This window comes from Podarcis liolepis (assembly GCF_965112155.1).
Source record: "Podarcis liolepis genome assembly, chromosome: 1".
Lineage (NCBI taxonomy): Eukaryota > Metazoa > Chordata > Lepidosauria > Squamata > Lacertidae > Podarcis > Podarcis liolepis.
In genome coordinates, this window is record NC_139554.1 from 115,992,134 (window position 1) to 116,019,422 (window position 27,289).

Sequence of the window (27,289 nt, forward strand, 5' to 3'; positions counted from 1 at the left end):
CGGCGCCTGCCCAGGAAGACCCGGGTCGTAAACATGAGCTCGCCTCCCGCGTAGCCTCGTTCATACTACGGTCAAGGAGGCAGGCGTCCCATTCCTGAGGTAAAAAAAGGGTCCGTCGCCGCCGCCCGAATTCCCGGTGGCCGAAAGCCGAAGCCGCCGCCATCATGGGGAAATCATTCGCCAACTTCATGTGCAAAAAGGACTTCCACCCGGCCTCCAAGTCCAATATCAAAAAGGTGAGGAGGAGGAGATGAACCAGCGGGTTTCTCCTTTCCCCCCAACCCAGCCGACACGCTTCACACACCACCAATACACCCATGGCGCGTTCAGACGTGGTAGAGTCGGCGTGTATTCCTCGCTTTGGGAGGCCTCCCCCTTTTAACTTCCAGTGGGTGGGTGTGGGATGCTTTCTTCTTCTGTTCGATAGTGGAAAGACCTCCTTCTGGAGGTGGGGGGCTTTTCCTTCCTCGGAGGTGTTGTTTTTTGTTTTGTTTTTTAAGCAGATGGCCCTCTGCCATGGGTGCTTTAGAGATGAGGGGGTTGGGCTAGATGACCGCTGGAGGTCCCTTCCAACTCTACGGTTCTAGGATTTGGGGGGGGGGTGGGTTCCTCTTAGCACAAAGCGAACCCTCACAGCCTGGAATATTTTCAGGTCATCCCTTCCCTTCTGCCCCCCAGCATCTGCAGCCCTGGTTTTGTGACCACTTGAGCCATGAGACGTTGGGGGGGGGGCAATTAAGAGGCAAAGTGGGGCGACTGGCTCTGGCGACAGCAGGGAGGTCATTTGAATAAAATACAGGGGAGCAGGCAGGTAAGCCGCTCCCTCTGGATCACAAGATTATGGTGCACAGCATCAATTGAATGGCAATGCCCATCAACTTTGGAGGGGCCCAGCCCCCTCAAATATTTTATTGGCGGGGGGCCTGAAGGGAGTTGGATCCATATGCTGGGGCAGAAGATCCCGATGCCCAGCTTTCTTTCCCCTCTTGTTCCTTTAAAAAAAATATTTATACATTTCACTGATTTTACAATCATTTTGACAATTTAAAACTTGACTTCCTTCCCCCTCTTTCCGTGGTTCCTTAATTTTTAATATCTTCTGCATATCCAAATTCACTTAACTTACTCATTTATTTGTCTTCTTTAAATATATACTCTTATGTAACTGCAGGTTATTACAATAATCCTGCCAGTGTTTTTATCTGTTTGCAATTTATCTGTAAATATTCTCTTTCCCCTCTTGTTCCTGATGCAGATCCTCTCTCACCCCTTCTTCCCTGGTGGGTGGGGTAGAAATGAAACTACCATTTTGGGGTCTGCCTCAGTTGCTGAAATGTCTTGGGCTGACCTTGGTGGAGCATCTGTCCTCTTACTACTTTTTAAAATTAAATCACCCTGGATAGCTCACCCTGGACAGAGCATGGTGCTGATAAAGCCAGTGTTGGAGGTTCAATCCCTGTAGAGCAGGGGTGGCCAACTTCCAAGAGACTGCTTCTACTTTCAGAATTAAAATCTGGCAGTGATCTACCCCCCATTTTTTTAGGGGTTCAGCTCAAGTTGTTGAGCTTTTTTGGGGAGGAGGAAAGACCGGTTTTGCAGGCTTCTTTGGGGAGGGGAGTTCCGTTTTTGGGAGGAAGGCAAGGGAAGTTGGGGGACTTAACTCACTCACAATAGCCAGATCTACCTACGCAGAGGAAAGGGAGCCAGAGATCGACCACAATCTACCAAAACATCGCAGGGATCTACTAGTAGATCGCGATTGACCTGTTGTACATCCCTGCTGTAGAGCATGGGTAGGCAAACTAAGGCCCAGGGGCCAAATCAGGCCCAGTCGTCTTCGAAATCTGACCCTCAGACGGTCCGGGAATCAGCGTGTTTTTACATGAGTAGAATGTGTGCTTTTATTTAAAATGCATCTCTGGGTTATTTGTGGGGCATAGGAATTTGTTCATATTCCCCCCCCCCAATATATAGTCCGGCCCCCACAAGGTCTGAGGGACAGCCCCCTGCTGAAAAAGTTTGCTGACCTCTGCTGTAGAGGAAAGCGGCATATCCCTGCATTAGGTTGGCTTGGATCAGATGATCCTCAGGGTCCCTTCCAACTCTACAGTTCTATATGCCCTTGATGAGCGCTTAAAATATTTCATATTCTGTGCCTTGTTGTTCAGCAGGGCAATTCTATATATGCCTGTTCGAAGGTAAGCCCCAACTGAGCTAAATAGGTCTTACTCTCAAGGTTAGCAAGTAAGCGCCAATTTGATACAGGCCATTGAGAACTGTCATTGTGAAAACCGTGGGTGATGTTCAGTATTACATGCATGTACTTCCCCTTCCTCTCTGCCCCCTAAAGCCTGCCCCACTCAATCTGCTCTTTATTGTCACCGAACTACCTGGGTCATATTGGGGAAGGGTGTATCTGTGAGGTTGACAGGTGTGTAATTACATGGGTCCCCCTGGATTATTTGTTTACGTATGGGTTTTACGTTGCTTATTATCATCCACTCCACTATGGATACTGACTTTAACGTTAAGTTATATATTTCACTTAAAAGATTAATAACGGCCCTCAAGAACACTTGGGTGAATGCCATCTAGCATGGGCAGAGCGGATTATATCTTAAACTGTCCCTGTCAGGGGAAAAGGCAGGGTATAAATATATGACAGAATGGTGAAGCTTAAAAGTTAATGTTTTGTCATCTTTATCTGACAATTATTTTGATGCCCCGCTACCGCTACAAACCTCCAAAAGCTGGTCATTTTACAGATGAGGACAAAATGCTAAATATGTGGTTAACACCTTATTTTCTTGGAAGTTAATACTACTGAAATAAATTGAACTGCAAAGTTAGTGTACTGGTAAGCAATTTCTGGATAATGTGGGATTTTCCAAATTCTACCACCAGCACACCAGATAGTCAAAATACTATCTAATCTCTGAAACCATGTAACTGTGTTTACACATATGCTGGCAGTGTTTCCTAATTTATTTGGATTACAGAATTTCAGTACAGAGGAGGAGGAGTTTGGATTTGATATCCCGCTTTATCACTTCCCTAAGGAGTCTCAAAGTGGCTAACATTCTCCTTTCCCTTCCTCCCCCACAACAAACACTCTGTGAGGTGAGTGGGGCTGAGAGTCTTCAAAGAAGTGTGACTAGCCCAAGGTCACCTAGCAACTGCATGTGGAGGAGCGGGGAATTGAACCCAGTTCACCAGATTATGAGTCCTCCACTCTTAACCACTACACCATGCTGGCTCACTGATTGCATATAAAGTGGAAATACGTATATCATATTTGTTCCCTTTAGGTATGGATGGCAGAACAGAAAATAACTTACGACAAAAAGAAACAAGAAGAGTTAATGCAGCAATACCTTAAAGAGCAGGAATGTTATGATAACAGGTGAGAAACAACATTTAATCTTACATTTTAGTAGATAAAAAACCCCTCTACTTTTGGTTTCCTAAAATCTAGCAGATATAAGCATCTCAGTTTGGGACTTCTCATACTACTAATCTGTTTTTGAGTCTCAAACTTTTATTTGAAAAATGGTAAGTTGTATTCACTGAAGCCATTGCTATTCCAGAACACTTATACAACGGTACTGTACTTCCTCTCCTTTTTGCCTTTAAACCATTAAGCCTTGGAACGTAACCCACACATAAATGGGGAGTTGCCATTTTATTTTATTTTATTTTAAAATGTTTTAGTATCTAAGACACCCATCTCCTGTTTCTTTGTGATCATTCTCATTGTTTTTTGTATAGATTGCTTATGGGTGATGAGCGTGTGAAGAATGGTCTAAACTTTATGTATGAGGCCCCACCAGGAGCAAAGAAAGGTAATTTCTAACATCAACACAAATATATAAATTATCCCTTTCTGCTGAGCTTGGAACCCTGCATAATAGCTCATAGAACTTGATCCTACATTGTATCCAAGGTTTGAATACTATGAAAAGACTCTTAAAGCAGAGTCTTGGGCAGGTTTACTCAGAAGTAGCTACTACTAAGTTTAATAAGATTTACTCATAAGGAAGTATGTATTACTGCAGCCTCAGCTATAAGTCTAGAAATAAGACCTTGGGGATTACATGACTGCAAATAAATGTGCATTTTTTAAAATAAGGAAAATACTTGGATTTAATAAGTGCTCTATGATTTTTAGAGATGCATGATATCCTATTATCTGGATGTTGCCTGCAATATTGATATCTACTTGTCTTTTCTAATGTTTCGTCTTATCTTTTCCTTCTATGCTGATAATGAAACAAGAGAGCAAAGAGGTAATTTTGAAATTTATTCCCCCCCCCCAATTATATTCGGCATAAATTTCAAACCAGGTGTTTTTAACAGGACTTTATATTTGTTGTTTTTAGCAAGAAGGAGAGACTGAGTACAAATTTGAATGGCAGAAGGTAGCTCCACGTGAAAAGTAAGAATTATCCCTTTCTTATTTGGATAATGCTGTATGCAGAGTTTATTTTCAAGTATGTGCTCTTAAGTCTGAAAAGTATGTGCTCTGAAGTCTTAAGTCTGAAAAGGTTTTCCTAGTTCCTCAAGGTTGAAATCTTTTTTAAATAAAACAACAGAAAAAAGCCCTCTCAAGTGGTATTATCTTTGACTTGTTTTTCAAACGTGGATCAACTGAGTCCTAGGGCTCCTATATCAGATCTAAATAAATATAAAATCCATGAACTTGTGGAGAGGTGAATGGATAAAGAAAAATGCTGACCAAACAGCTGAATAAACTTCCAGTATTACTGACATTCATCACACAATGGGAAGATTCAGGGAAGTATGAAAAGAGTTCTGGTCCCTGCCTCCAGAATTATTATTATTATTATTATTTAATTAATTTATACTCAGCCCATCTGGCTGAGTTTCCCCAGCCACTCTGGGCGGCTTCTAATCGAGTGTTAAAAACCAATGCAGCATTAAATATTAAACTTTCCTAAACAGAACATCATCAGAAGGGGGGGGGGGGTTGCAGCAGAATGGGGGAATCAGTGGAATTCAAACAGGACGTCTTACTCAAATGCCTCTCTTCTCATGCAAGACATGGATCTAACTCAATGCATGTATTTATTTAAATCAGTTCTAATGCTACTTTCCCAGTTAAGTCTAAAAAGAAGTTCACAAAAATGGAAAAACTATATACATCTTGATGACAGAACAGAAGCAGGAGTAACAAAACAGCAGTCAAGAAAACTCAAAGCTACAGGAAATCATTAGAATATTAAAAAATAATAAACATGGTAGAAAGTGTGTAAACAACATGTTTTTTCCTTAAGTGAAACTTCCTTGACTTGCTGAACATGACAGTTTTGACTAAATAATGATGCTGTAATTTCACAAACTTGTAAAGTATTTGATGTCATCCAAACCCAAGGTTTCACGATTGAAACTGCTCTCCTTTATTCTTAATTCTACATCGTTTGAATCCCCAATAATAGTATAAGTGTTGAGCTTATGTATACTTATATACCTTCTTGTACTTTAACAGATATGCTAAGGATGACATGAACATTAGAGACCAGCCATTTGGCATCCAGGCAAGTTTTGTGCATTTCCTCCCCTCCTGTTTTCATGGTGAATTTCAAATGTTCAGTGACGTACATAATATTTTACTAGGTTTTTAACATGCAGCTGTTTCATTGGACAGACGGGGATATTGAAGAGTAAAATTATGTCAATATTGGCATTGTTTCAGGTGAGGAATGTGAGGTGCATTAAATGTCACAAGTGGGGCCACGTGAACACAGACAGAGAATGCCCTTTGTTCGGCCTTTCTGGGATTAATGCAAGCTCTGTTTCCAATGATGGCTCAGGTAAGCAATTTAAATGTATTTTTATCATTCTATTAAAATACGTTTTGAAATATTTTCTCAAACCCATTCTTGCACTTGCATAGGATTTTGTTTTGAAGAAGCATTTTCGTGCCACTTCTCTGAAAGGAATAATGTTCCTTCTGTGTTTTGTGAGCCATCTGATTCAGTGATTCCCAAGCTATGCTGGAGTACTACAGTATGTTGCCAGAGGGACTGAAGTGTGCCTTGAAAAACTAAGGCAATATGCTGGGTGCATTTGTGGCCCCATGCAGCATTGATCCCCTCCCGTCACTGCCAATACGTGGGCAATGACATCATCCTGATGGAAAGCTCTTGGATTTCCTGGCACAACTCACACTACAGCTACAAGGCACAGGGGAATCCCTTAAGTACCAGGAAAGAAAGGAGGACAGGATGCTAGGATGCTAGGAGTATTCTCTGGAACTGCACAGAGAGGATACCTGCCCATTGCTCTCAGAGCTAATTAAGAATATACATTAAAAAAAATAAATGTAACAGTGCAATCCTATACTTAAAAAGCAAGCCACACTGACTTCAAGGGGACATACTATTCAGTAAGTGTTCATAGGATTGTGAGCTTGAGAAGGAAATGTGTAATCAGGAGCAGGGGACCAAATGAGGCTCCCTAGTCCTCTCTGTCTGGGGAGTCCCAGGCCACACCTGTCACTGGCCCTGTTTTGCACCCTGAATATTCTTGTTCAGCTAATGTGAGCTTTAACTCTGCTAATGCCTCTTGCTTGTCTAGATGGAGAAGGGTTTGAGAAGGTGTTTAGAAACTAGCCTACTGTACAAAGTACTGTACTGTACATACACTTTTGCCTCTGGCCCTATCCACCACGGGCATGCGGCCCCCAAAAGGTTCCCTCGCGCTCAACAAAGTTCCTTACCCCTACACAAAAGGAAGTTGTATTGGGACACAAACACATTCCACTTGGTATCTGCACATTCTACCACATTGCCACATGCCACGTTGGTAGCATTCAGGGAACTGAGAAAATAATCTGAAGTTTTGGTGTATTGTGGACAAGTGCAAATAGTCTCCCTAAATTTATCTATCTCTTTCTTGAAACGGGTGGAGTTTTTTTGCTTCTGCCAGCAAGTTAAGTACTGTTCTTTAGTTCTCTAATATTACAAACTGAGTTGTGATTTTTGCCTTGCCTTTATTAATGGTTCAAATGGTAGATGTTCTTGTGCTCAGTTCTTTAAACTTAAATACAGTGGTACCTTGGTTTACAAACTTAATTCGTTCCGGAAATCCGTTCTTAAACCACAGCATTCTTAAACCAAGGCATGCTTTCCCATAGCAGTGGGGGATTCAATTTACAAATGGAACACACTCAACAGGAAGTGGAACATGTTCTGCTTCCAAGGCAAAGTTCACAAACCAAAACAGCTACTTCTGGGTTTGCAGTGTTCTTAATCCAAGTTGTTCATAAACTAAGCTGTTCTTAAACAAAGGTATCACTGTATATCCATTCTATTTGTATAACAAATATATATCCTTAGGCCTAGGAGACTTAAGTTAAAATCCCTGCTCTTCTCTCACCTCCCCTGGTGATCTTCAGTGTTGCTATCTATTCATATCAGTGAGAGACAGAGAGAGAGAGGCCTTCTTTCGCAGATTGGATTCTCTTAGGCTGAGGGGGGTCCTCTTGGGGCTTTTAGAATTAAAACGGAAACTTTCCAGTAACCACTGGCAGTGATAGTAATTGACAGTGGAAGGGAAAGAAGGCTTCCCTGTGTACCAGAAAAGAAAGTGTGACTTTCTTTGCTTTGTAGCATTCGTGATTCAGCCCTGCCATTTTAGAGTTGTCATCAGTATTTTGCACTCAACAACTTTGGTTTCTGCAATAACCTTGCATTATAGTATAGCAGTCACTTTTTTCTTTGGCCATTGGGCACATTTCCACTTCTAAGTGTTGTGGGTGCCAGTCACAAAGTGGCTGCCATTGGGGACATAGCACAACACAGAATGAGAGAATGTGCACTCGTTGCTGCTTCCCTCTACCCCTTCCACCAGACAACCTCATGCTTGCCAGCCGTGTCCCGCCGGTCCTGATTTTGGAAATAACACAGTACAGTCATACCTCGGGTTACGAACGCTGTGGGTTGCGTGTTTTCGGGTTGCAGACCGTGCCAAACCCGGAAGTACCGAAACCGGTTACTTCTGGGTTTCGGTGCTCATGCATGCGCAGAAGCACAAAATTGCGTCACACGTGTGCGCAGGCACAGCGCTTCAGGAAGCAAATGCTGCGGGTTGTGAACGTGCCTCCCGCACGGATCACGTTCACAACCAGAGGTATGACTGTATTGACTTTTCCACACACACAATGATGCTGTTGTTGTCTAATAACAAGTACAGTTATTTTCCCTTACCATGCAACCACTCCACATGCACATGCAGACACTCATCACACACCTATAGACCACAGACACAGATGCATCACTCTCTCTTTCATACAAATACACTTCACAAAGACACAGCCTGCACAGGCAGGCCATGAAGTGGCTGGAAAAGCTACCCTTGTCACTTTTGGCTAATGAGCTATGGTCTATCTTCTACCTATCCTTGTGAATTGCTTATTAAACCTCAGCAGTTTGCAGATTACTTTCATAGTTTTTGACGTCTCTGGAGCACCCTCTGTTAAAACTCTGGAGTAAAATTTTGGGCATTGTTAGTATGTTGGAAATAATTTCCAGAGGGGTAACTGATCATCTGCTGCAGTAAAAATAGCAAAGAGTCCTGCGTAATACTAGGCTTAACAGGTATGTTGCAGTACAGTACAGTCATACCTCTTGTTACATTAGCTTCAGGTTGCGTGTTTTCAGGTTGCGTCCCGCAGTGACCGGGAAGTACTGGAAAGGGTTACTTCTGGGTTTCGCCGCTCGTGCATGCGCAGATGCGCAAAATGACGTCATGCACAGAAGTGGCGAATCGCAACCCGCACAGACGTGGGTTGCATTCTGCTCATGTTGCGAATGGGGCTCCGGAACAGATCCCGTTCACAACCAGAGGTACCACTGTATGGGTTTAGCAAAGTGAAGCTTAAAGGTTGATCAGTCCAAGACATAACAGTAGATGCATCCTGTTACTTTGCACAGATGAATGCCATATGTCATCACAGTGTGTATGACCAATTTCTACCTAAAAGCCACTGGTGATGGACATAGGAAGATAGTGGAAATCAACACCTAAATTAAGTCAGTGAGATAGCCAGCCCATTCTCTATTGAGTCCACAGTATCAGATTTGCTAATGAATTCCAGTTGGGAAGTTTCATACTGGAGCCTCCTTTAGAGGAAAGGTGGGACACCCTCACCCTTGTCACAATCTTGAAGGTGCCATCCAGGGATGGTTTTCCAGCAAGAACACACTGAACCTAGCAGTGCTGGTTTCAAAGCTCTCTGGCTGCATGGCAGGAATCAACTACAGCTGGTTCCACTCACATCCTACACTGATCTGCCCCAACCAGATGGCATCCGGGGCTGGTGGAGCTGTTGAGATGGGGACGGCAGATTTATTTATCTCTCTTTCCTTTTCCATTACAACTTACCACCCGATCTTTCCTTTTCCATTACAACTTACCACCCGATCTTGGAGTCTCACAGTCAGCAGCTCCTTGTGCTTAAGAGATGGGGCAGAAATAAATAGGCTAGGAACAGGTAGGGAAAAAGCAAGGTTAGCGGGTAGGAGGAGCAGAAACAGTGAGGCTAAGGGCTGGGCAAGAGCTTTTTTTGTGTGCTGCACTGAGAAATGAGAGCTTTTTCTCCCAGTGCAGCACATAAACCAAACATTCTTGTTGGCGTTTCTTGTCCCTGCTTTAAACAGCCTGCTCCTTCTACTGTTTTCTTGCCAAACCTCTGAAGTGGTGTGTTTGCTAAGCTGCTCTCTCTCTCAGCACAGAACTGCAACAGCAGCAAGGTGTATCCTAAATGAATCAGAATAAAATTGTGGGTGGGTCGGGTGGGGGGGGGGAGAATATTTTTGAAGTACTTCTGATGTATTGGTTGTGGGTATTGATCGATTGAACAAGCTACTTTATGTAAATTGCAGCAAATAGCTGTGTCCTGATTGGCTAGGTGTTTCCAATCAAGGAAAGGCGGCTATTTAGAGGAGTAGTGGGTCTGGTTGCCCTGCCTGAGGACTGTTTTTCTATAGGAAATGGCTTGCAGAAATAGGTGTTTTTATCACTCACTTGCCCCTTTCTGGAGAGTTGGGGGGCAAGCGACAGCAGTGCAGATTCCAAGCAGAAAGATAGGCCATGGGTGATTTTAGTGTGCAAGTGAAGGGGGGGGGGTAAAGCACTGTGATTAAGCGGGGGGGGGGGAGAGACTGGGGGTGTTATGGGGAAGTGGCTGCATTTGGTGGGTCGCTGCGCTTCTTTTGCCCTTCTGGACCAGCAACCCCTGCTTTGTACAGAATAGCATCAGGGTGATTGCACCCATACAGTTTAAAGCCCCTGTTTGGTGCTGATGAGTGCCTTGTTCCTTAAGAATGGGTGTCTGTTTTTAACAATACAAAACAGCACAGCTCCATACAGTAGCAAACAGAAGAAATAACATGCATTCTGTCTGTGTGGGTTTCATTTTTCCCTTTGTATACAGACCATAGTACTAATCCAGTTGGTGATTCAGACCTTTAAAAAAATATAATCTCTCCGCTTTCACAAGTCTCCTATTGAATAATATATCTTGCTGGTGAATGGAGATTATTTTTGCAATAAGGCAATTTCACTGGATGTGGTTATCATGGGATAATCACACCCCTGGGGTACAGCCTTGTCTGTAATCTCCCAGGAGTGTAATTATTTCATGACAACTGCACCCCCCCTGGTGTTGCATTTATTTCCATTATGAAATCTTAGTTTGATATATAAAGTAACTTACTTTGATCACTGGAAAGCTACATGGTAGTGTGAGAATATTCCAGCTGCGAGGTTTACCGAGACCAGCTATAAGCTTTACTACAGCCTTTACAAAGTTAAATTAGGCAATCAAAATGCTTCTTTAGGCTAAGCTGGTTTTAGATTAAAAAAAAAAAAAATATTTTCCCCCACTGATTGTAACTTTCCAGGTTCATAATCAATATAAGGTAGTAATTAAATGCAAAACTCTATCAGTTGAGGTGAACTGGCACTGTGTATTTTCCTGAAGGTGTGGTCAGTTGCATCCAAAAGATCCCTAATGTTAATCTAGCTTTTTTGTCTTCTAGTTAACTACCAGCAAATGCTAATCATTTATACCATTGATGAACTATGACAAAACTGCTGGAGGGGCACAATTACTTCTGCTTCTTCTGAGGGCCAGATTGAACATTGCAAGAAACATGTAGCTACCACTAAATATGGCTGCTGGGAAACTCGTTCCCTCTCTTCCTTCTGTTACAGTAGAACTTGCTTGGCTGGGGAGGGCGGGGTATAAATAAAAAATTATTATTATTATTATTATAATTAAAACAAAACAATGTTCCACATTGTGCTCTTCCACCATGCCCATTGCCAATGGGTTCTACTGACACAAAACAAGAGCAGAGAGCTGCAGAACTTGGTGATATCATGGGATCAGCTTAGTTTTATCATGGGATTTAGTTTTATATTTTGTATCTTACTCTCTGTACAACAGGTAGTAACAGAACATGGCTGCCATTGACAATTGCTGCTATCTTAAAATTTACTGTCTGGCCCTCAGTCAGGGTTTGTTTAAGATTTACACCTTTTAAATATCATGTCTTCTTTACAGATGGAATATAAATCCTTTTAATTACAGTGCGACTTGCTGCCAGGTAGATAGGTTTAGAAATGTGATCTAGAGCAACTTCAAAATGCAGCCAGGGCATTAAAATTTAGGGTAGGTTTTTTCAATCAATCCATATGTACCGTATTTTTCGGCCCATAGGGCGCACCTAGTATTTGGGGGGGGAAATAAAGAGAAAAAAAATTCTTCCCCCCCCAGGCGCGGGGCTGGGGCGGGGGAAGCCCGAGCTTCCCACAACCCCAGAACAGGCTGCTATCTGCAAGCCTAGGGAGCCCGGCAGGAAGTCGCGCCGGGCTCCCCCGGCTTGTGGAGAGCCGCGCGAAACCTGGGGCGTGCTGTTCAGCTCGCCCTAGGCTTCGGGATGCAGGCAGCAATCCACAAGCCGGGGGAGATCGGCGCGACTTCCTGCCGGCCTCCCCTGGCTTGCGGAGAGCCGCACGAAGCCTGGAGAGGGAGAGGGGTCGGTGCGCACCGACCCCTCTCCCTCTCCAGGCTTCAGCGAAAGCCTGCATTCGCCCCATAGGACGCACACACATTTCCCCTTCATTTTTGGAGGGGGGGGAGTGCATCCTATAGGGCGAAAAATACGGTATGTGTCTGGTGCTATCGTGGATGCAAAGCAAAATATTGACTCCAAAACAAAAACAAAATACAGTGATACCTTGGTTTACAAACTTAACCCGTTCCGGAAATCCGTTCATCAACCAAAACATTCTTAAACCAAGCCGTGCTTTCCCATAGCAGCGGGGGGACTCAATTTTCAAATGGAACACACTCAACAGGAAGCGAAACATGTTCTTATTCCAAGGCAAAGTTCACAAACCAAAACATCTAATTCTGAGTTTGCAGTGTTCTTAATCCAAATTGTTCATAAACTAAGCTGTTCTTAAACCAAGGTATCACTGTATAATAAACAATACAGGTATCGGGAAATGTTTTAAAAACGAAGCCAACAAGAATTAGAAGCTGCAGAAATAGAATGGTTATTTGTCAGCATTGATCGTAAACTGAGGTGTGCAAAGAAAGTTTGCACACACTTGCTTGAAGAATGGCCCTATGAATACAGTGGTACCTCAGGTTAAGTACTTAATTCGTTCCAGAGGTCCGTTCTTAACCTGAAACTGTTCTTAACCTGAAGCACCACTTTAGCTAATGGGGCCTCCTGCTGCCGCTGCGCCGCCGGAGCACAATTTCTGTTCTCATCCTGAAGCAAAGTTCTTAATCCGAGGTACTATTTCTGGGTTAGTGGAGTGTGTAACCTGAAGCGTATGTAACCTGAAGTGTATGTAACCTGAGGTACCACTGTACATGTTAAACCTGTGTTTCCTATAGCTAACCATCTGTACTTAATGTTCAGCGGGCACATGCTTTATTGCAGCAAGGCAGGGAAACCAATTCCTATTTTAAATATTCTAAATTTGACAGAATTCGTGGCATACCAAAAACTGACATCGGTTGCCCCCTGATGCGTTTCAACACACCATGACAAAATCACTCCTAGCAAAGAGGAAAAAATGGAATTGTTCACTGTACTGTTGTTCAGTGTGCCCTCTCAGCAGAGTCCAGACTAAAATTTTATACTTGTTTGGTTCACTTTGTTCACACATTATAGCTTAAATTAGAAAAGTTAGAGAAAGATGGCATTGACCATTTTGATGATGACATAATAAGCATAAGCAACCAGTATAAAGGGCTTCCACATGAAGATACAACCTAGAGACATTTCAAAAAATCATAATGAGGTTTTGCCACCTTACATGAGCTTGAAGGAGAGAGAGTGTGTTTTTAAATACTGTAAAGGTTTCTGATTTACTTGTCATTTTCAGAATGTGTCCAAGCCAGCCACTAGAGGGCAGCATGTTCACTTTTAGTCACCGATAGCAACCTTGCATTTTCCTAATAGCAACTGAGTCTTGTGCAAAAATTGTCTCCTTCCGAGGCTTGGCTTTAAAGCTAACCACCTCAAGATGGAACTCTGCATGCAGGACTCAATGAAATCTCCTTGTCTCTCTCTCTATTCTTGACCTTCCCACTCTATATCACCATTTGTTGTCCTTGCTGAAATGCTTGTAACTACGTTTGTGTTGTCTGGCTGTACATATATTCCCCCAAAGCATCTTTACAGGTTTCCCTTGTCAGCGGGAAACCGTTTGACAAAGGAGGAGCAGGACTGGGCTTGGAGAATGAGGCCCTTCACTAACATGTCATTATAGCAGGTTGGGGAACCCTCAGTCTGCAGGCCAAATTTCAGCAAAGCCATATCCACCTGCCTTACACGTGATGACATATATGACATCAGGTGTGGGGCAGGTAAGGACAGGGCTTTGAAATGGGCTTTGTGGACTCTGTCAAAACCCCTTTGACAGCACTTCCCAAAAGCCCAGCAATCAACTGGTTTCAAGCATTCGGTGAAAGCTGCACAAAGTGCTTTGCAAGTCCCAAGTACAAAGTGCTGCATTTTGACAGGTTTCAATCACCTGACATCAAATGACTAACTAGTGAGTAGTCCCACCCTCCTGTCAGAGGTGGCCTGTGGGGATGGGGTGGGTGTGTGATAAAGATCTGGCCTACTGGGCCAAGAGAGTTTCCCACCCCTGCATTATGACAACAGCCTAAATTACACTTGCTGTTACTTCATTATCTCCCCCTTATGAGAACAGCTACCAGAACAAGGGACAGATCTGGAGAACCAGACTTGCCCCTCCCTCATTCTGTCCTATGCTTTGGTCATGCTTATTGTTCCTTTTTTCTACCTCTTGAAATCCAAATCTAAACTTAAGAAGCTAAGAAGTACAGAAATCGCCTTCAGTTGTGAATCAGCATGCACTTTTTGATTTGCTTAAGCTGCAATGCCACACACTGCTACCCTGTTCAGATTTCAGTAAAGGGGACAGAGTGCATTAAGCAAGATTCAAAGGCCTGTTCTTTGATATAATTAAGAGTTGCATTATTTAAAAGAAAAGTAGTATATCTAAGAGCATTTGATGTGGTTACTTTTATACCACCTTACGAGAAAGGAATGATCTTGAGGAATAATAACATGGTTTGAAACACCAATGGGGGAGGCAACTGCCAACCTGTGTGTTTCCCAACTAATGCCCTGCGTTTATTTCAACCACAACTCAAGCAACACAATCCTATGCATTTCTGCTTGGACGCAAGTTCAGTGAGACTTACTCCCAGGTAAGCATGTATAGGATTGCAGCCTATGTGTGTATGTATACATATTAGTAGCATCTTGAAGAGCACCTCTACGTATCTGCCAAAGGATCACCCTTTATAGCAATACTGAACACTCATTTTGTACCCTCATTTTGCAAATTACTCTTTTCTTTGACATCAGCTGAATCTGTATTCTTATAATGCCTTTTTTATACATTTCACTGAAGATTTAGAGCCTATTGAAACACTGCTTTCATTTTATCTTGGACAGGGGGAGGAGAGATGTTTATATCATTCACACACGACATTGGCCTAGCAGTTAAACTCTGTATAAGTGTTCCACTTTAAACGGCATTCTTAACAACCACTAGGATTCTCAGATATCGTGCTGTTTGGCGATGAACTAGAAAAATAAATAAATAAAACACAGAACATAAGGCTAGATTACAGGGCCAAGCTTTACAGAGCAGTTAAGGTTGGTGTTTAGTGTGCTGAATTAGAAACTGTAACTGCTTCAGCCTCAAACCCACCCTACTGAGGAAATCACATACCAACAACAGCAACTTCTGAAGAGAGGGCCTGTGGTGGCAAATCAATAACCTCAAGGAAGGTGACTCGGGATGTTAAAAATCCAAAGTTCATCTTCTTTTGCGCCTTGCTCGCGGACAACTTTTATCCTTATATGATCCTATATGCACACCCGACCTCTAAGGCAGGCAAATCGTAAGCGCACTGATTTGGAAATAACTTCAGCTGACATTTAGCAAGAGACAGTATTAGCAGCACAAGAGTACTTTATGTGTTGAGTCTTAAAAATATCTCAGCTCTCTGAATGAAACCTCCAAAATCGATCTTCGATATATTATCCCTACAACTTCTGGCACCCCAACTTTCATTGGGCTGCGAGCATGCCCTTGTGAGAGACAAACATGTACCTGAGCATGCAGAGGTGTTGTGCTGTAAAAGCAGGTTGTGGGCACATTCACACAATTTCTGAGAGCTGCTTTAAACAAAAAGTTTGGCTAATAAATGAATGACAGCAGATAGAAACAGCAAAAGGTGAGAATGAAGCAGGTAGCTCTGCCTAAGTTGTTGTTACTGACAACAAGAACACTATCAGTTGGTAAGTAATAACTAGCTAATTCATAGTAATGCTAAGAGGCTTCCAGTACCAAATGCAGCAAACCACCTCTTTTTCCCATAATGAATGTGCCATCCTGCTGATGAGACAGAATATCATTTGGAAGTACAAATTTAAAAAATACTTATGGCTAGTGTAACATACTGGCGTTTTGCCAGGTTGGAAGAAAAAAAAAACAGAATAAGAACAATTTTAACATGCAATTCCACCTGAAGAGCAAAAAGGTAGTTATAGTCCAATCCTATACATGCCAAGTATGCTGTGGTTAAGGTTAAATGTGGTTCATGTTGGTACAGATATAATAATAAGGCAGGTTCCTGGGCTGGGCAAACATAGCAGAGAGGGGAAGAGAGCAATCCGATTTTTGAGCCACTAATCACAGTGAGGAGAAAGGAATCATTACATTTGTATCTACCCATAGCAAAAACTCCTTGAGGTTTTTCTACAATCAGGCAGTATATAAATTTTATGAGTGAAAATTAAATATTTAAGACATCTAATTCTTGTGATTCTGTAGACCTTCCACAAATCATGGGCCGTGTGACTTGCATACTCTCATTTGAGATTAATATTGTAAGCATTTTAAACAACATTTAATTTTCTGAAAACTATTTTTTCTAACATCTTTAAAGTATCCCTCTTAAAAGTATGTGTTCGTATTTATTCTTGGTGTCAGAAAACATTTGCATCTTAAAGTTGGCATGGCTTTCAAAGCTTGCTTTTTTATTTTATTTTTGTACTTTTATCAAAAGCTTACAGGCAGACAATACCTAAAATATATTGTTTTCAACATGACAAAGTTACATAAGAAGAGAATCCCCTTGCACTTAAAGAAAAATGCAATTATTTTCCATCTGAATCTCCAGACTGCTGTTTTAGAAAATCATATCTGATTATTTGCTCAGCAGAAGATTATTGAGTTGATTTAGCTGTGATTTTACTTAACAAAGCTTCAACCGAATTCCCACTGTGGAGTCCAAAAAAGGTAGAGAGATATAAATGATACATTCAAACTGTGATTTTGGTGAACAGGGCCATCAATGCACCCCTCGGAGCTAATAGCGGAGATGAGAAACAGTGGGTTTGCACTGAAACAAAATGTACTGGGGAGAAACTTGACCGCAAATGATCCATCACAGGTAATGATCTTTTTATCAGTAAGCTGAAAATGTCTGTAAATCTAAATGTGATTGCTTGTGAATTGTTACTTAATGTTTTTATAATATGCATATCCATGGGAAAGCTGAATAGATAGAGCAAGGGATGTGTGTCCTGAAACTTACTGTGTTTTCCACTTCTTCTTCTTTTTGTTATCCAGAGTGACAGGTGTAAAATAATTTTTCCAACCCATAGTTTAATAAATGAAATGCCTCCTGTGGGTTAGTAGTGATTTAATACCTGCCAGAGGAAATAGTTTTAGCTTCTGCTACCTTTGCCTTATCCTAAGAGGCTGCCTTAGCCAGAGCAACCAGTGGGTGAAGCCAGAGGGGAAATAATGAAAATGTCCTTCAGGCAATGCCATGTTTGGAAGGTGCAATCCAGAACACTTCCCTTGGGTGCTCCAGGAAGAGGATACAGGCAAGTTTGGAAAACACATAGCAAGTCAAGGCATACCGGGGTTGGGAGATGACAAAGGGTCTGCCGCTGTGGTCTTTCCACTGGCTCTCCCCTGTTCATTGGTGGCATCCAAAGGAGACAATTGGAGCCGTGTAGGCTTGCATTTACTGGTGAGAAAGCTTTTAAAAGCTGCTTCTTGGAGGGCAGCCCTTCTCCCTCCTCAGGGAAAAGCCCCCAAGAGGCTCTATGTGGCTCTTTAAAGGGAGCGCTGAGCAGAGCCTCCCGCCTACATTCGCTCCATAAGACGCACACACATTTCCCCTTACTTTTTAGGAGGGGGAAAGTGCGTCTTATAGAGCAAAAAAATACGGTAATCTCTTCTCAGACTCTTGGACAAGTTACGCATGAAGATTGCAGATCTGTGTGTTTAAAACACAGAGTTGCCCTAGTCCAGGCTTCCTCAAGCTCGGCCCTCCAGATGTTTTTTGGCTTACAACTCCCATGATCCCTAGCTAGCAGGACCAGTGGTCAGGGATGATGGGAATTGTAGTCTCAGAACATCTGGAGGACTGAGTTTGAGGAAGCCTGCGCTAGTCACGTATAAAAAATGGAGAGCGGTTCTGATTTTAAATGTTAAAAAAAGCACACAGGTGAAAGGACGTGACCCCTGTGGCTTTTCTCCCTGTAGTTCCTCTTCAGACACTTTCCCCCCAATTGGGACTCCAGTATTAGATGTGTGCCTGGCTGAGATAAAAGTGCTGCATGGAGATAAGCCTCAGGAGGGATGAGGATTCTGCTCCTCTCACTCACACGCAACCTTTGTTTTTAAAATTGGACATCTCCACCCTCTCCTTTCTACATGCAAGTCCTGCATTTAAAGACATGGACCAACTGCTGTCACATCTAACTTGGCCCTCAGTGTGGGGTGTGCATTTTATGTCTAATTTGAGTTGTACTTCATAAAAATTGAGCTCCGACCAGTGTGCAAGAAATGAGAAACCAAAGCACATAAAAGGATCTTAAATGTTAAAATGGAAACATATCGTTTGAAAAGGGGAAAGCCTAAAATTGGCAAGTAAACTATTCAACCAGTCAATACCTCCATAAAGAGTATGGTCTTCCTCGGTTCAGAATTATTGGGACTTTGTGAATATTTATTCCCATACTGTCTCCTTTTTAGCATGACTTTACAAAGCTACTTCATTTAAGTAAATTTTAAAAACCTCTATCCAAATACGTAGGTCGCTTTGTTGTGGCATTCTTAACTCATTTTCTTCTCAAAAAAGCCATATGTTTACTCAGTCAACTATAAAATAACATGTTGTTGTCCTAATATAATAGAGTCGTATGTTGGAAGTCAAACGGAATCTGTTCCAGAAGTCCGTTTGACTTCTGAAATGTTCAGAAACCAAGGTGCAGCTTCCAGTTGGCTGCAAGAAGCTCCTGCAGCTAATCGGAAGCTGCGGAACCCGGGTCGGACGTTCAGGTTCCAAAGAACGTTTGCAAACCAGAACACTCACTTCTGGGTTTGTGGCATTCGGGAGCCAAAATGTTCGACTTGCAAGGCATTTGGGAGCCCAGATACAACTGTATAATAATATTCATATTGTTTGTCATGGTCATTAAGGTATAAGATAAGTGCTGCCATTTCTGTTTGTATTCCATAGCAACCTATTCCCATTTTCATTGTATAGGAATTTGTTGCAAGTGAAGGGGAAGATGATCCAGAAGTGGAATTTTTGAAATCCTTGACAACTAAGCAAAAACAGAAACTTCTGAGGTAACTATAATGCTAACAGATATAGTAGTACTTCCTTAAAAGTTACCAACAAAACACCCCAAAGTTTTTTTATTTATTTACACACACACACACACAGTGGTACCTCGGGTTAAGTACTTAATTCGTTCCGGAGGTCCGTTCTTAACCTGAAACTGTTCTTAACCTGAAGCACCACTTTAGCTAATGGGGCCTCCTGCTGCCACTGCACAATTTCTGTTCTCATCCTGAAGCAAAGTTCTTAACCCGAGATACTATTTCTGGGTTAGCAGAGTCAGTAACCTGAAGCGTATGTAACCTGAAGTGTATGTAACCCGAGGTACCACAGTATACTATTGGGGGTGGGTGAATCCTAAGCGATATTGGTGATAATGTACTGCACCTTTAATAAATTTTGCTCCAATATTAAATGCACCACTTTTGGAGCACTTCCCATGTTTTCAGTAGAACCTCTCAAGGTTGGGGAGTTAAAGCTGAAATTCTGAAATACCTTTCCCTCTATTTACTTTGTCTATAGTGTGCTCTTAGGCCTATATATGGAGGAGACGTTTCAGCTAGTTCTTTCTAAGTCTGAATGCTGTCTTTTTATATATTTCATCAAGGGCAGACAGAAGGACTCTCTCAATAACATGAAATGAACGAATTATATATGGCAACAACCTTCTACAGTTGTAAATATGTTCAGTTGAAAAATATATACAATATGGGGGTAAATGATACTTGTTCTTACTGGATGAAATGTTAACCGAACTCCTTAATCCAGAATAATTAATGAAATTAGCCACAACAATTTTGGGAAACTAGGACTTACACATAACTGAGCCTCTTAAAACAGCAGAATGCCATTAATTATTATGATTATGATTATTATTAACAACTTTACTTCTTCCAACAGTGTTGCATTTCATTGTGGATGGAGTCTTTTAAAAATAATAATTGTTTATTACTATTGCTAGCTGCCCTGGGCGACTAGTGTCTAAAGTCAAGACTATAAATTTAAATAAAACACACTCATCTGCATGCACGGCATCTTGGAGGGGGCACATGTAGCACCTTCAGACAATAAGCAGCTATGCTTGGTAGGGAGGAAGGGATTCTAAATCCAACTCAGCCAAGCTGCCTCTTCCAAACAGTGTGTTTGCACCGTCACTGATCATCAGGCGAGGCTATGCACATGCAACCATTGCTACTGGATGGGCTGAGAATTAGGCATGCACATACAATTCCCCATCCACGCAAGCAGGATCCTGTTCCTGCGTGGCCCCTTGCTGGTTTCAGGCTTAGAGGGGAAGAAGCATGTGTCCCAGGCAGTGTGTTAGGGGGACAAAAAGCATCCTACCATATCTGTTTTTTCCATACCTGGCACTTTTGACAGGACTGGAGCCATGATACTGTGCCTCTCAAACTTTTTATAAAAAATAATATTACTCACAGGTAAATAAGGTATCTAGATCCTAGAACACTGAAAGAAATGTTTTATTTAAAAATATTTAGAACATGTCTATTTAAAAAAAAAAAAAAACCAAAGCAAAACTACCTTTATGGCCCAGGTGCAAATTGCTCCCTTTGCCTCTTACATTTCATCAGCAGGTGGCAAGTTTGGGAGTAGAGTGTGTTCTTATTTTTTAAATAGTAAACTCGTCACAGTCTGATATTGCGTAAGGTCTGGCCTCTAAAATATAACATTATTCCCCTGCCATACTTCCCTGCTTAATTGCTCTACTCTTCCATGCTCAAAATAAAAGGAAACTGGATCGCCTGGAGAAAAAGAAGAAGAAGAAGAGAGATAGAAAGAAGAAAAAGCAGCAGAAGAGAAAAAGCAAAAGTAAACACAGGAAACATAAGAGCAGGTCCTCTTCCCCATCCTCCAGTGACTCTTCAGAAAGCAACAGTGATAGTGAGACTGACAGCCGAGATAAAGCAGCACAAAAGAAGATGGATTCTAAGGAAAGAAGAAAAGCCAAGTTTTCAGAGGCTAGCAGCAGTGATTCTGAAGAGAAGGCGAAGACTAAGGGAAAACTTTATGAAGATCCCTCCAGCAGTCATGGTAACAAGGACAAAGATAGAGAGAAGTGTGGACTTTTAAAGCAAGATAGTTCTGGAGGGAACAACAAATGGAGCTCCTCTGAGAGCAGAAGAAAGCCCACAACAAGCAGAAATGATAACACAGACAAGAGAAGAGAATCTGAAAGGTACGGGAGCGGAAGCAGGAGCCAGAGCAAGGAGGAAAGGAGCGGGAGAGACGTTGACAGGAGGTACAGGACTTATAGCCCGAATGAGGAGCAGCGGCACAGGAAAAGTGAAGCGAAAAGCTGCAGCTCAGACGTGCGCAGAGAGCAACACAGAGAGAGCTACAGAGACAAATACAGTAAAATGGAGCGCAGAGAGAGAAGCAGGAGCAGAGAGAGGCAAAAATAGATAATGTGGGTGGCAGATGTACTGCTTGCATCTTTTTTTGAACTTCTTCAGTAAGGGCTCCTAATATACACCTCTCGTTCTTTCAGACTGACTGTTCTCAGTAAATTGTCTGTCTCTCTCACTTCAAATAACCCTTTGCATTTTGTATATATGTTGCAAACATGTACAGGCTTCAAAACGTGAAGGGATTATTAACAAAATAAATGTGTCTTCAGTTTGTGTAGGAAACCATGTGACTTTGCAATCCTCTGTAGAAGTGGGAGCTTCACTAATAAATAAAATTTATCCTTGCTTGGTGATAGATGTGAATACTCTTGTGAGGAACGGAGCAAGGGTTCCAGGTTATATTAAATGATTCCAATAGTATCTGGGTAAAATCACTTTTACGGACAACAAAATGCTTGATTATATTTGAAGCAAGGCATTTCCCCACCCCCACCCCAAGTTCCCCCTAAGAGGTCAATTTCTTAAGTTAAAACAGCACAGCAACATAGTTCCACATAAGTGTGTAGCCAACATTTTTGACCTCCTGTGGAGTATAACTTGGTCAAGGCTATCTAAGCATCTTGAGCCCTAGTTGGTACATGTTACCGCAGCGTCGAGTTATTTCTCAAGACATGGGAAGAATATTTACTGCCTTCACAGTTTGTAGATATCATGTGCTGTAGGAATGTTGTGTCAGCTCTAGTCTTAACCTTGTCAGACAGTAGATTTCTCTTTAGGGTTTGGGTTGTAGTTTTTTTAAAGAGATGTTCAGGGATGAACTACATTAAATAAACTTTGATTCCCCCCCCCCAAAAAAAAACGTTCACTTTATTCTCTGGGATATCTCTGCTATTTTAAAGGCACAGATAACGAGGGAGTTGGAAAACTAAGAAGTGCAATTGAATTCAGCGTACAGACAAGGAGTGTTTCTGCTTCTTCATTTCTGCTATAGTTCTGGTGTGTTTTTCTACCACCATGCAGAAGCTTTTGCATATCACAGAAATCAGTGTCCAGTAGAGGTGCCTTGCCTTTCAAAGCTTAGCCTTTGATGCATCTCAAACCTTCCTATGAGTGTTACCGTAAGAGATTAAAAGATAATGGAAGTATCAAATGCTAAAAGTAGGTGTGACTGCACACTGCATTAGCTTGTTAATGCTGTCATTAGAAGAAATAAACTAAACGGCACCAGGTCTGAAATGCCATGAATTCTTACTTTGAAATAAGACGCATTAAATTCAGTGGCCCTTCCTAGAAAACACACATAGGATTGAGTGGTGAAAAAAGAAACGATTGCAGGATAACTCCTGAATAATGGTAAATCTAGCACACCTAGCAGCTTTGTTATTCCAAAATTGTGCTTACATTTCTAGCTGGCTCTAGGTCAAAAGGTCCATGTGGCTAACGGAAAAATGATGTATACAAAATGGCTATTGCAGTTTACCACAAGAGTTTACCACCTTGCCACCCTACAAAGCACTTTAACCCCACATGTCAGAAGCTAAAACACACAGGTTTTACAGCATTTCTGACAAGCTTTAGAGAGAGTACTGAAAGTGCCTTCTACAATGATAAAGTGCTCATCAATAATGCTGCTGCATTTATGCTTTCTGTTTCTATTTGATCCAAAGATGGTACTGTTTCAAGGATACTCATTTTAAATACTATATTGGAGCGTAGAGGAAAAGGCAGTCTCTTATGCTGGTTTGCCCGATAAGATGTCGCCGTCTCCACTAGATGCTCTGAGAAGCAATACCCTTATACCTGGACACAAAATCCCAACATCGTTGTGTTCTTTGTTTCTAAGCCGACACTGGGCAAGAACTTAATATGAAGTGCCCAGGGCTTACAATTTCAGAGTTTATGCTTGAGAACAAAGAAAAGAGGACCTAATTTTGGCACTAAGTCTGCATTTGAAAATGCCTTTCAGCCCAGTCAAATTTGTGACCCCACTTGGAAAGGACCTTCAGAATAACATAAGCAGTACAAGGCATCTTTTTTTCTCTGAAAAGAGCAGTCTCTCCCCACAAAAAAACAACAACAGTGGCCTATTTTGTTGCACATAGAAAAGGGGCATTGGTTCAAGCCTGTCTGTGCTGGCAGCTTGCCACCCAGCTGCTGCTGTTGCTAGACTTAATCCTCCTGTGTGAGAGAAATGTGTTCTCTCTATTTTTAGTAAGCGTTTCTGTGTGCTCCAGTTTGGTTGCTGTTAGGGCAGTTCATCAAGGTAAACCACAAACATGTGGCTTGATTTATTTATTTTCTCCTGTGTTTCTGGTCGGATGGAAAGGCCTTTAACTGTCTCTGTTCATTTGTCTAAACCTGACCCGTGCAATGCAGAGCGGACCCTAATACTGCTCATTGCCTCTTTCCAATGTATCTCAGACGGATGCAGTCATGAAGAATATTCAGCTGGGAAGCTTATGGTGAATGTTTCTGTGATTGTATATTTTGAGATCGTATCGAGCAAGCACCTGTATCTCCAGATCAGCCTGTGGAACTTAGTTCTGACAGAGCAACAGGCGAGAGCAAGTTTAAAGCGCATCTTGCTGTTTTGCCCTTAAAACATTTTTGAATACCATTTTGAAGTATGAGCAGAAAGCTTTCAGCTTATTCACAGTTTTTTTAAAAAAATATAGAAAGCTACTAGAATTGGGTGGCTTAAGGCAAAAGATTTGCAATCAAAGCTAAAATTTTGCCCTTGTGAACAGTGTAATATAAGGCTATGTCTACGGATGAAAACCTTTCTTGCTGCCATTGCTCATCCTTTGGGAACTCCACAATATATAAAAATCAGCTTAATTTTGCTGAAGGAGAAGCTCCAATAATCCTGAAAACCCCAGCATATAGCAAGAGAGTTTGGAAAAGCACATTAACTATACCAAACTCTCTGCCTTTTCACACATTTACCTTTTTAGAACTGCAAAGTGCTTTTTTCTGGGGGTACGCAGGGGTATGCATACCCCTAAACATTTTGTGAATCTAAGTTTGGCCTCATTGAGGGTCAGTATTTCAATATGAGTAGGAAAATTAGAGTACCCCTAAACATTTTTTTAGGGGGGGGAAAGCACTGGAAGTGCACCAGATATGACAAGAATGTACCCAAATATATATAAAAGTGTGGCTGCAGCTGCTACCCTCCGCAAAAAAAACACCAAAAAAAACCCCTTGTAGAAATGCGTTGTCCCTAACCGAGTCTGTTTTGTCTCGTGGTGAATGGGGGGGGGGGTCGGTTTGGAGAAGGAAGTTTGGAAAGTTGTAAAAAAAAATGAACCTTAGGGCTTGCTTCTAACAAACGGTTTCTGAGTCTTGCTGCCTACCTTCGTTGGACGATAGCAAAGCGAACCCTGCAGGAGGTGCTGTTGGTTTGCAAACGGTCCCAGACGCCGCCGCCGTCGCCGCTGTGGAAAGCAAACCAACCCCCGCGACGCCTCTCCAACTCTGCGCGTCGTTTGCGCGCGCATCCCTCCCTCATCCTCAGCAGCTGGGCTCCAGAGTTGCGCAGAGAAGGGGCAGCTGCAAACTACTGCGCCATTATAAACCTTCCTCCTGTGAGGAACTTCCCGCTCTTTCCTGCGGGAGAATCAAGGATCTGAGGGAGGAGGCCTGCCTCCTGCTGCTGCTGCTGCTGCTGCTGCTGCAAAAACACGACTCGCCGTTGCCCTGACAGGCTACCCCAGGCACCCCCAACCTGCGGCCCTCCAGGTGTTTTGGACTACAATTCCCATCATCCCTGACCACTGGTCCTGTTAGCTAGGGATCATGGGAGTTGTAGTCCGAAAACATCTGGAGGGCCGCAGGTTGGGGGTGCCTGGGCTACTCCATGGGAGAAGCTGGGCCCTCGCGCTCTCCTCCTCCTCAAGCCAGCAGCACCCGAAGCCCTCTAGCCAGGCCGAGTGACGAATCCCCTCGCCTCGGCCCGCGTAAATTTCGCCTGAAGCGATAGGTTTCGCGCGCAGGAGATTCCTGTTCCCACAGGTGGGCGCCCGCGGACACTCAGGAGCATAGCTGTCAACGTTAAAGGGAAATTCCCTTATTCCGAATAGGATTCCTCACAAGAAAAGGGAAAAGTTGACAGCTATGCTCAAGAGGCGCTTCTCTCCCGCCACTGACAGAACCGCTTGCTCTGAGGTCGAAGCCCAGCGTGGTGTGTTTTCACCACAAGGAACACACACTCACCCGGCTGTTTTTTTTACCTGGTTGTAAAATAAAAGGCGCCTTGTCCCTCAGCCTTCGAAGGGATAATTTGGGGGGGGGAGGGGGGAGAAGGGGAATAATAGAAATAAAATAAACAAGCAATGGTTCATTACCACCACTACTTGGCATTTCCCCCGAGAGGAGGGCCGAGTTGGCCCACTGCTGCTCTCCGGGGAGGCGGGTCAGATACTTAAGCAAGTGGAGAGGAAGGACGAGGTGGGGGAACGGAGTCAGCCAAAGGCGGCAGAAAAAGACAAGGAGCCTGAAGAGCAACGCGTCCTTCCATTTGCTGCAAACACGGCCCGGCGGCAATTGGAGCTCGCCTGGCGGCAGAAAGCAAGAAGAGTTGGCTGGATGCAGCGCTTAGCGAGAAAAGAACCGGGCCGGTTTATTAGCGCCTATGCGCAACCGTAGGTAGGTCTGCTCAGAGGTCATTCCCACGGAGTTCAGCGGGACTTATGCTCAGGGAAGCGCGTAAGAGACTGCAGCCTGAGCCAATGACGGCTGTCTCCCAGTCTTACTGGTGCCTCACGGGGGCTTACTTCTGAGTAGACCTGCATAGGATGGCGCTGCAAGGCTGCCGTCTCCTAGGGCATGCCAAGGCCCGAGGAGGAAACATCATTGGGATGGGGGGAGACCGGGATCTCTCGCAAACCCCGCCATTCCAGGTTTGCACCACCGAGTCTATGTCCTTGATGATCCGAGGTGACTGGGGGGGGGGGACGTGGGGTAGGGAAAAGTGTCCCCACGTGAAAAGCCTGGACCTGGAAGAGGGTCCGAGCCAGGCACACCAGGTTTGGGTACGCTATTCCCATAGCAATTTTACACACACCATCCTGCACTGAAGAGCTGCTGGAGAACGATCGGGGCTCCTGTGAACTTGCGCCCCGTCCAACTTCTGTGGATGGCGGCTAACGACTCTGAAGAAGTGTGCATGCACACGAAAGCTCATACCAAGAACTAACTTAGTTGGTCTTTAAGGTGCTACTGGAAGGATTTTTTTATTTTGACTTGAAAACGGTTTGTGGATCGCAGGGTGCACAAACACTAAGCGGCGTTCAGTCATGTACTTGGCCGAGAAAATCGGGATGTGTGTGTGACCAGTTCCCAGTGGAATTGGGCTCTTGGGTGGAAACCCGGTTGATTCATCTCTCTGCAGCACGGAGTAGGTGCGGACGCGGAGGGAGAGGGGGGAAGGTGTCTGTGTGTTTGGTGCGTAATAGCGCGCGCGTTTCCATTCCGCAACTCTCCAGCTCAGTCTTAATAGGACGCTAAAGAAAAACCTAGGATGCCCTCTATAGCTCCTACATACGCTCAATGGGGCAACGAGAGAAGGGCTCCCTTTTGTGGGCCTGGATGTCCCCGGATTTCAGAGAGGTTCTGGGGGAGTCTATGACGGTTCCATCCCAGTCTGATGCTCTGTTTGATTTATAGAGGCTGGGGAGGGAGG

General features: G+C 43.2%; 1 protein-coding gene across 1 annotated transcript; it reads left to right on the forward strand.

Moving 5' to 3' along the window:
• Positions 1–107: 107 nt before the first annotated feature.
• Positions 108–21,888, forward strand: CIRSR (corepressor of RBPJ and splicing regulator). The gene is given in 11 exon segments (XM_083470631.1): positions 108–236; positions 3,309–3,403; positions 3,769–3,842; positions 4,344–4,377; positions 4,379–4,435; positions 5,507–5,555; positions 5,714–5,831; positions 16,941–17,047; positions 19,160–19,245; positions 20,988–21,649; positions 21,652–21,888. Coding segments are annotated over 11 exon segments (1,404 nt in total). The 5' UTR covers positions 108–164; the 3' UTR covers positions 21,702–21,888.
• The last annotated feature ends 5,401 nt before the right edge of the window (positions 21,889–27,289 follow it).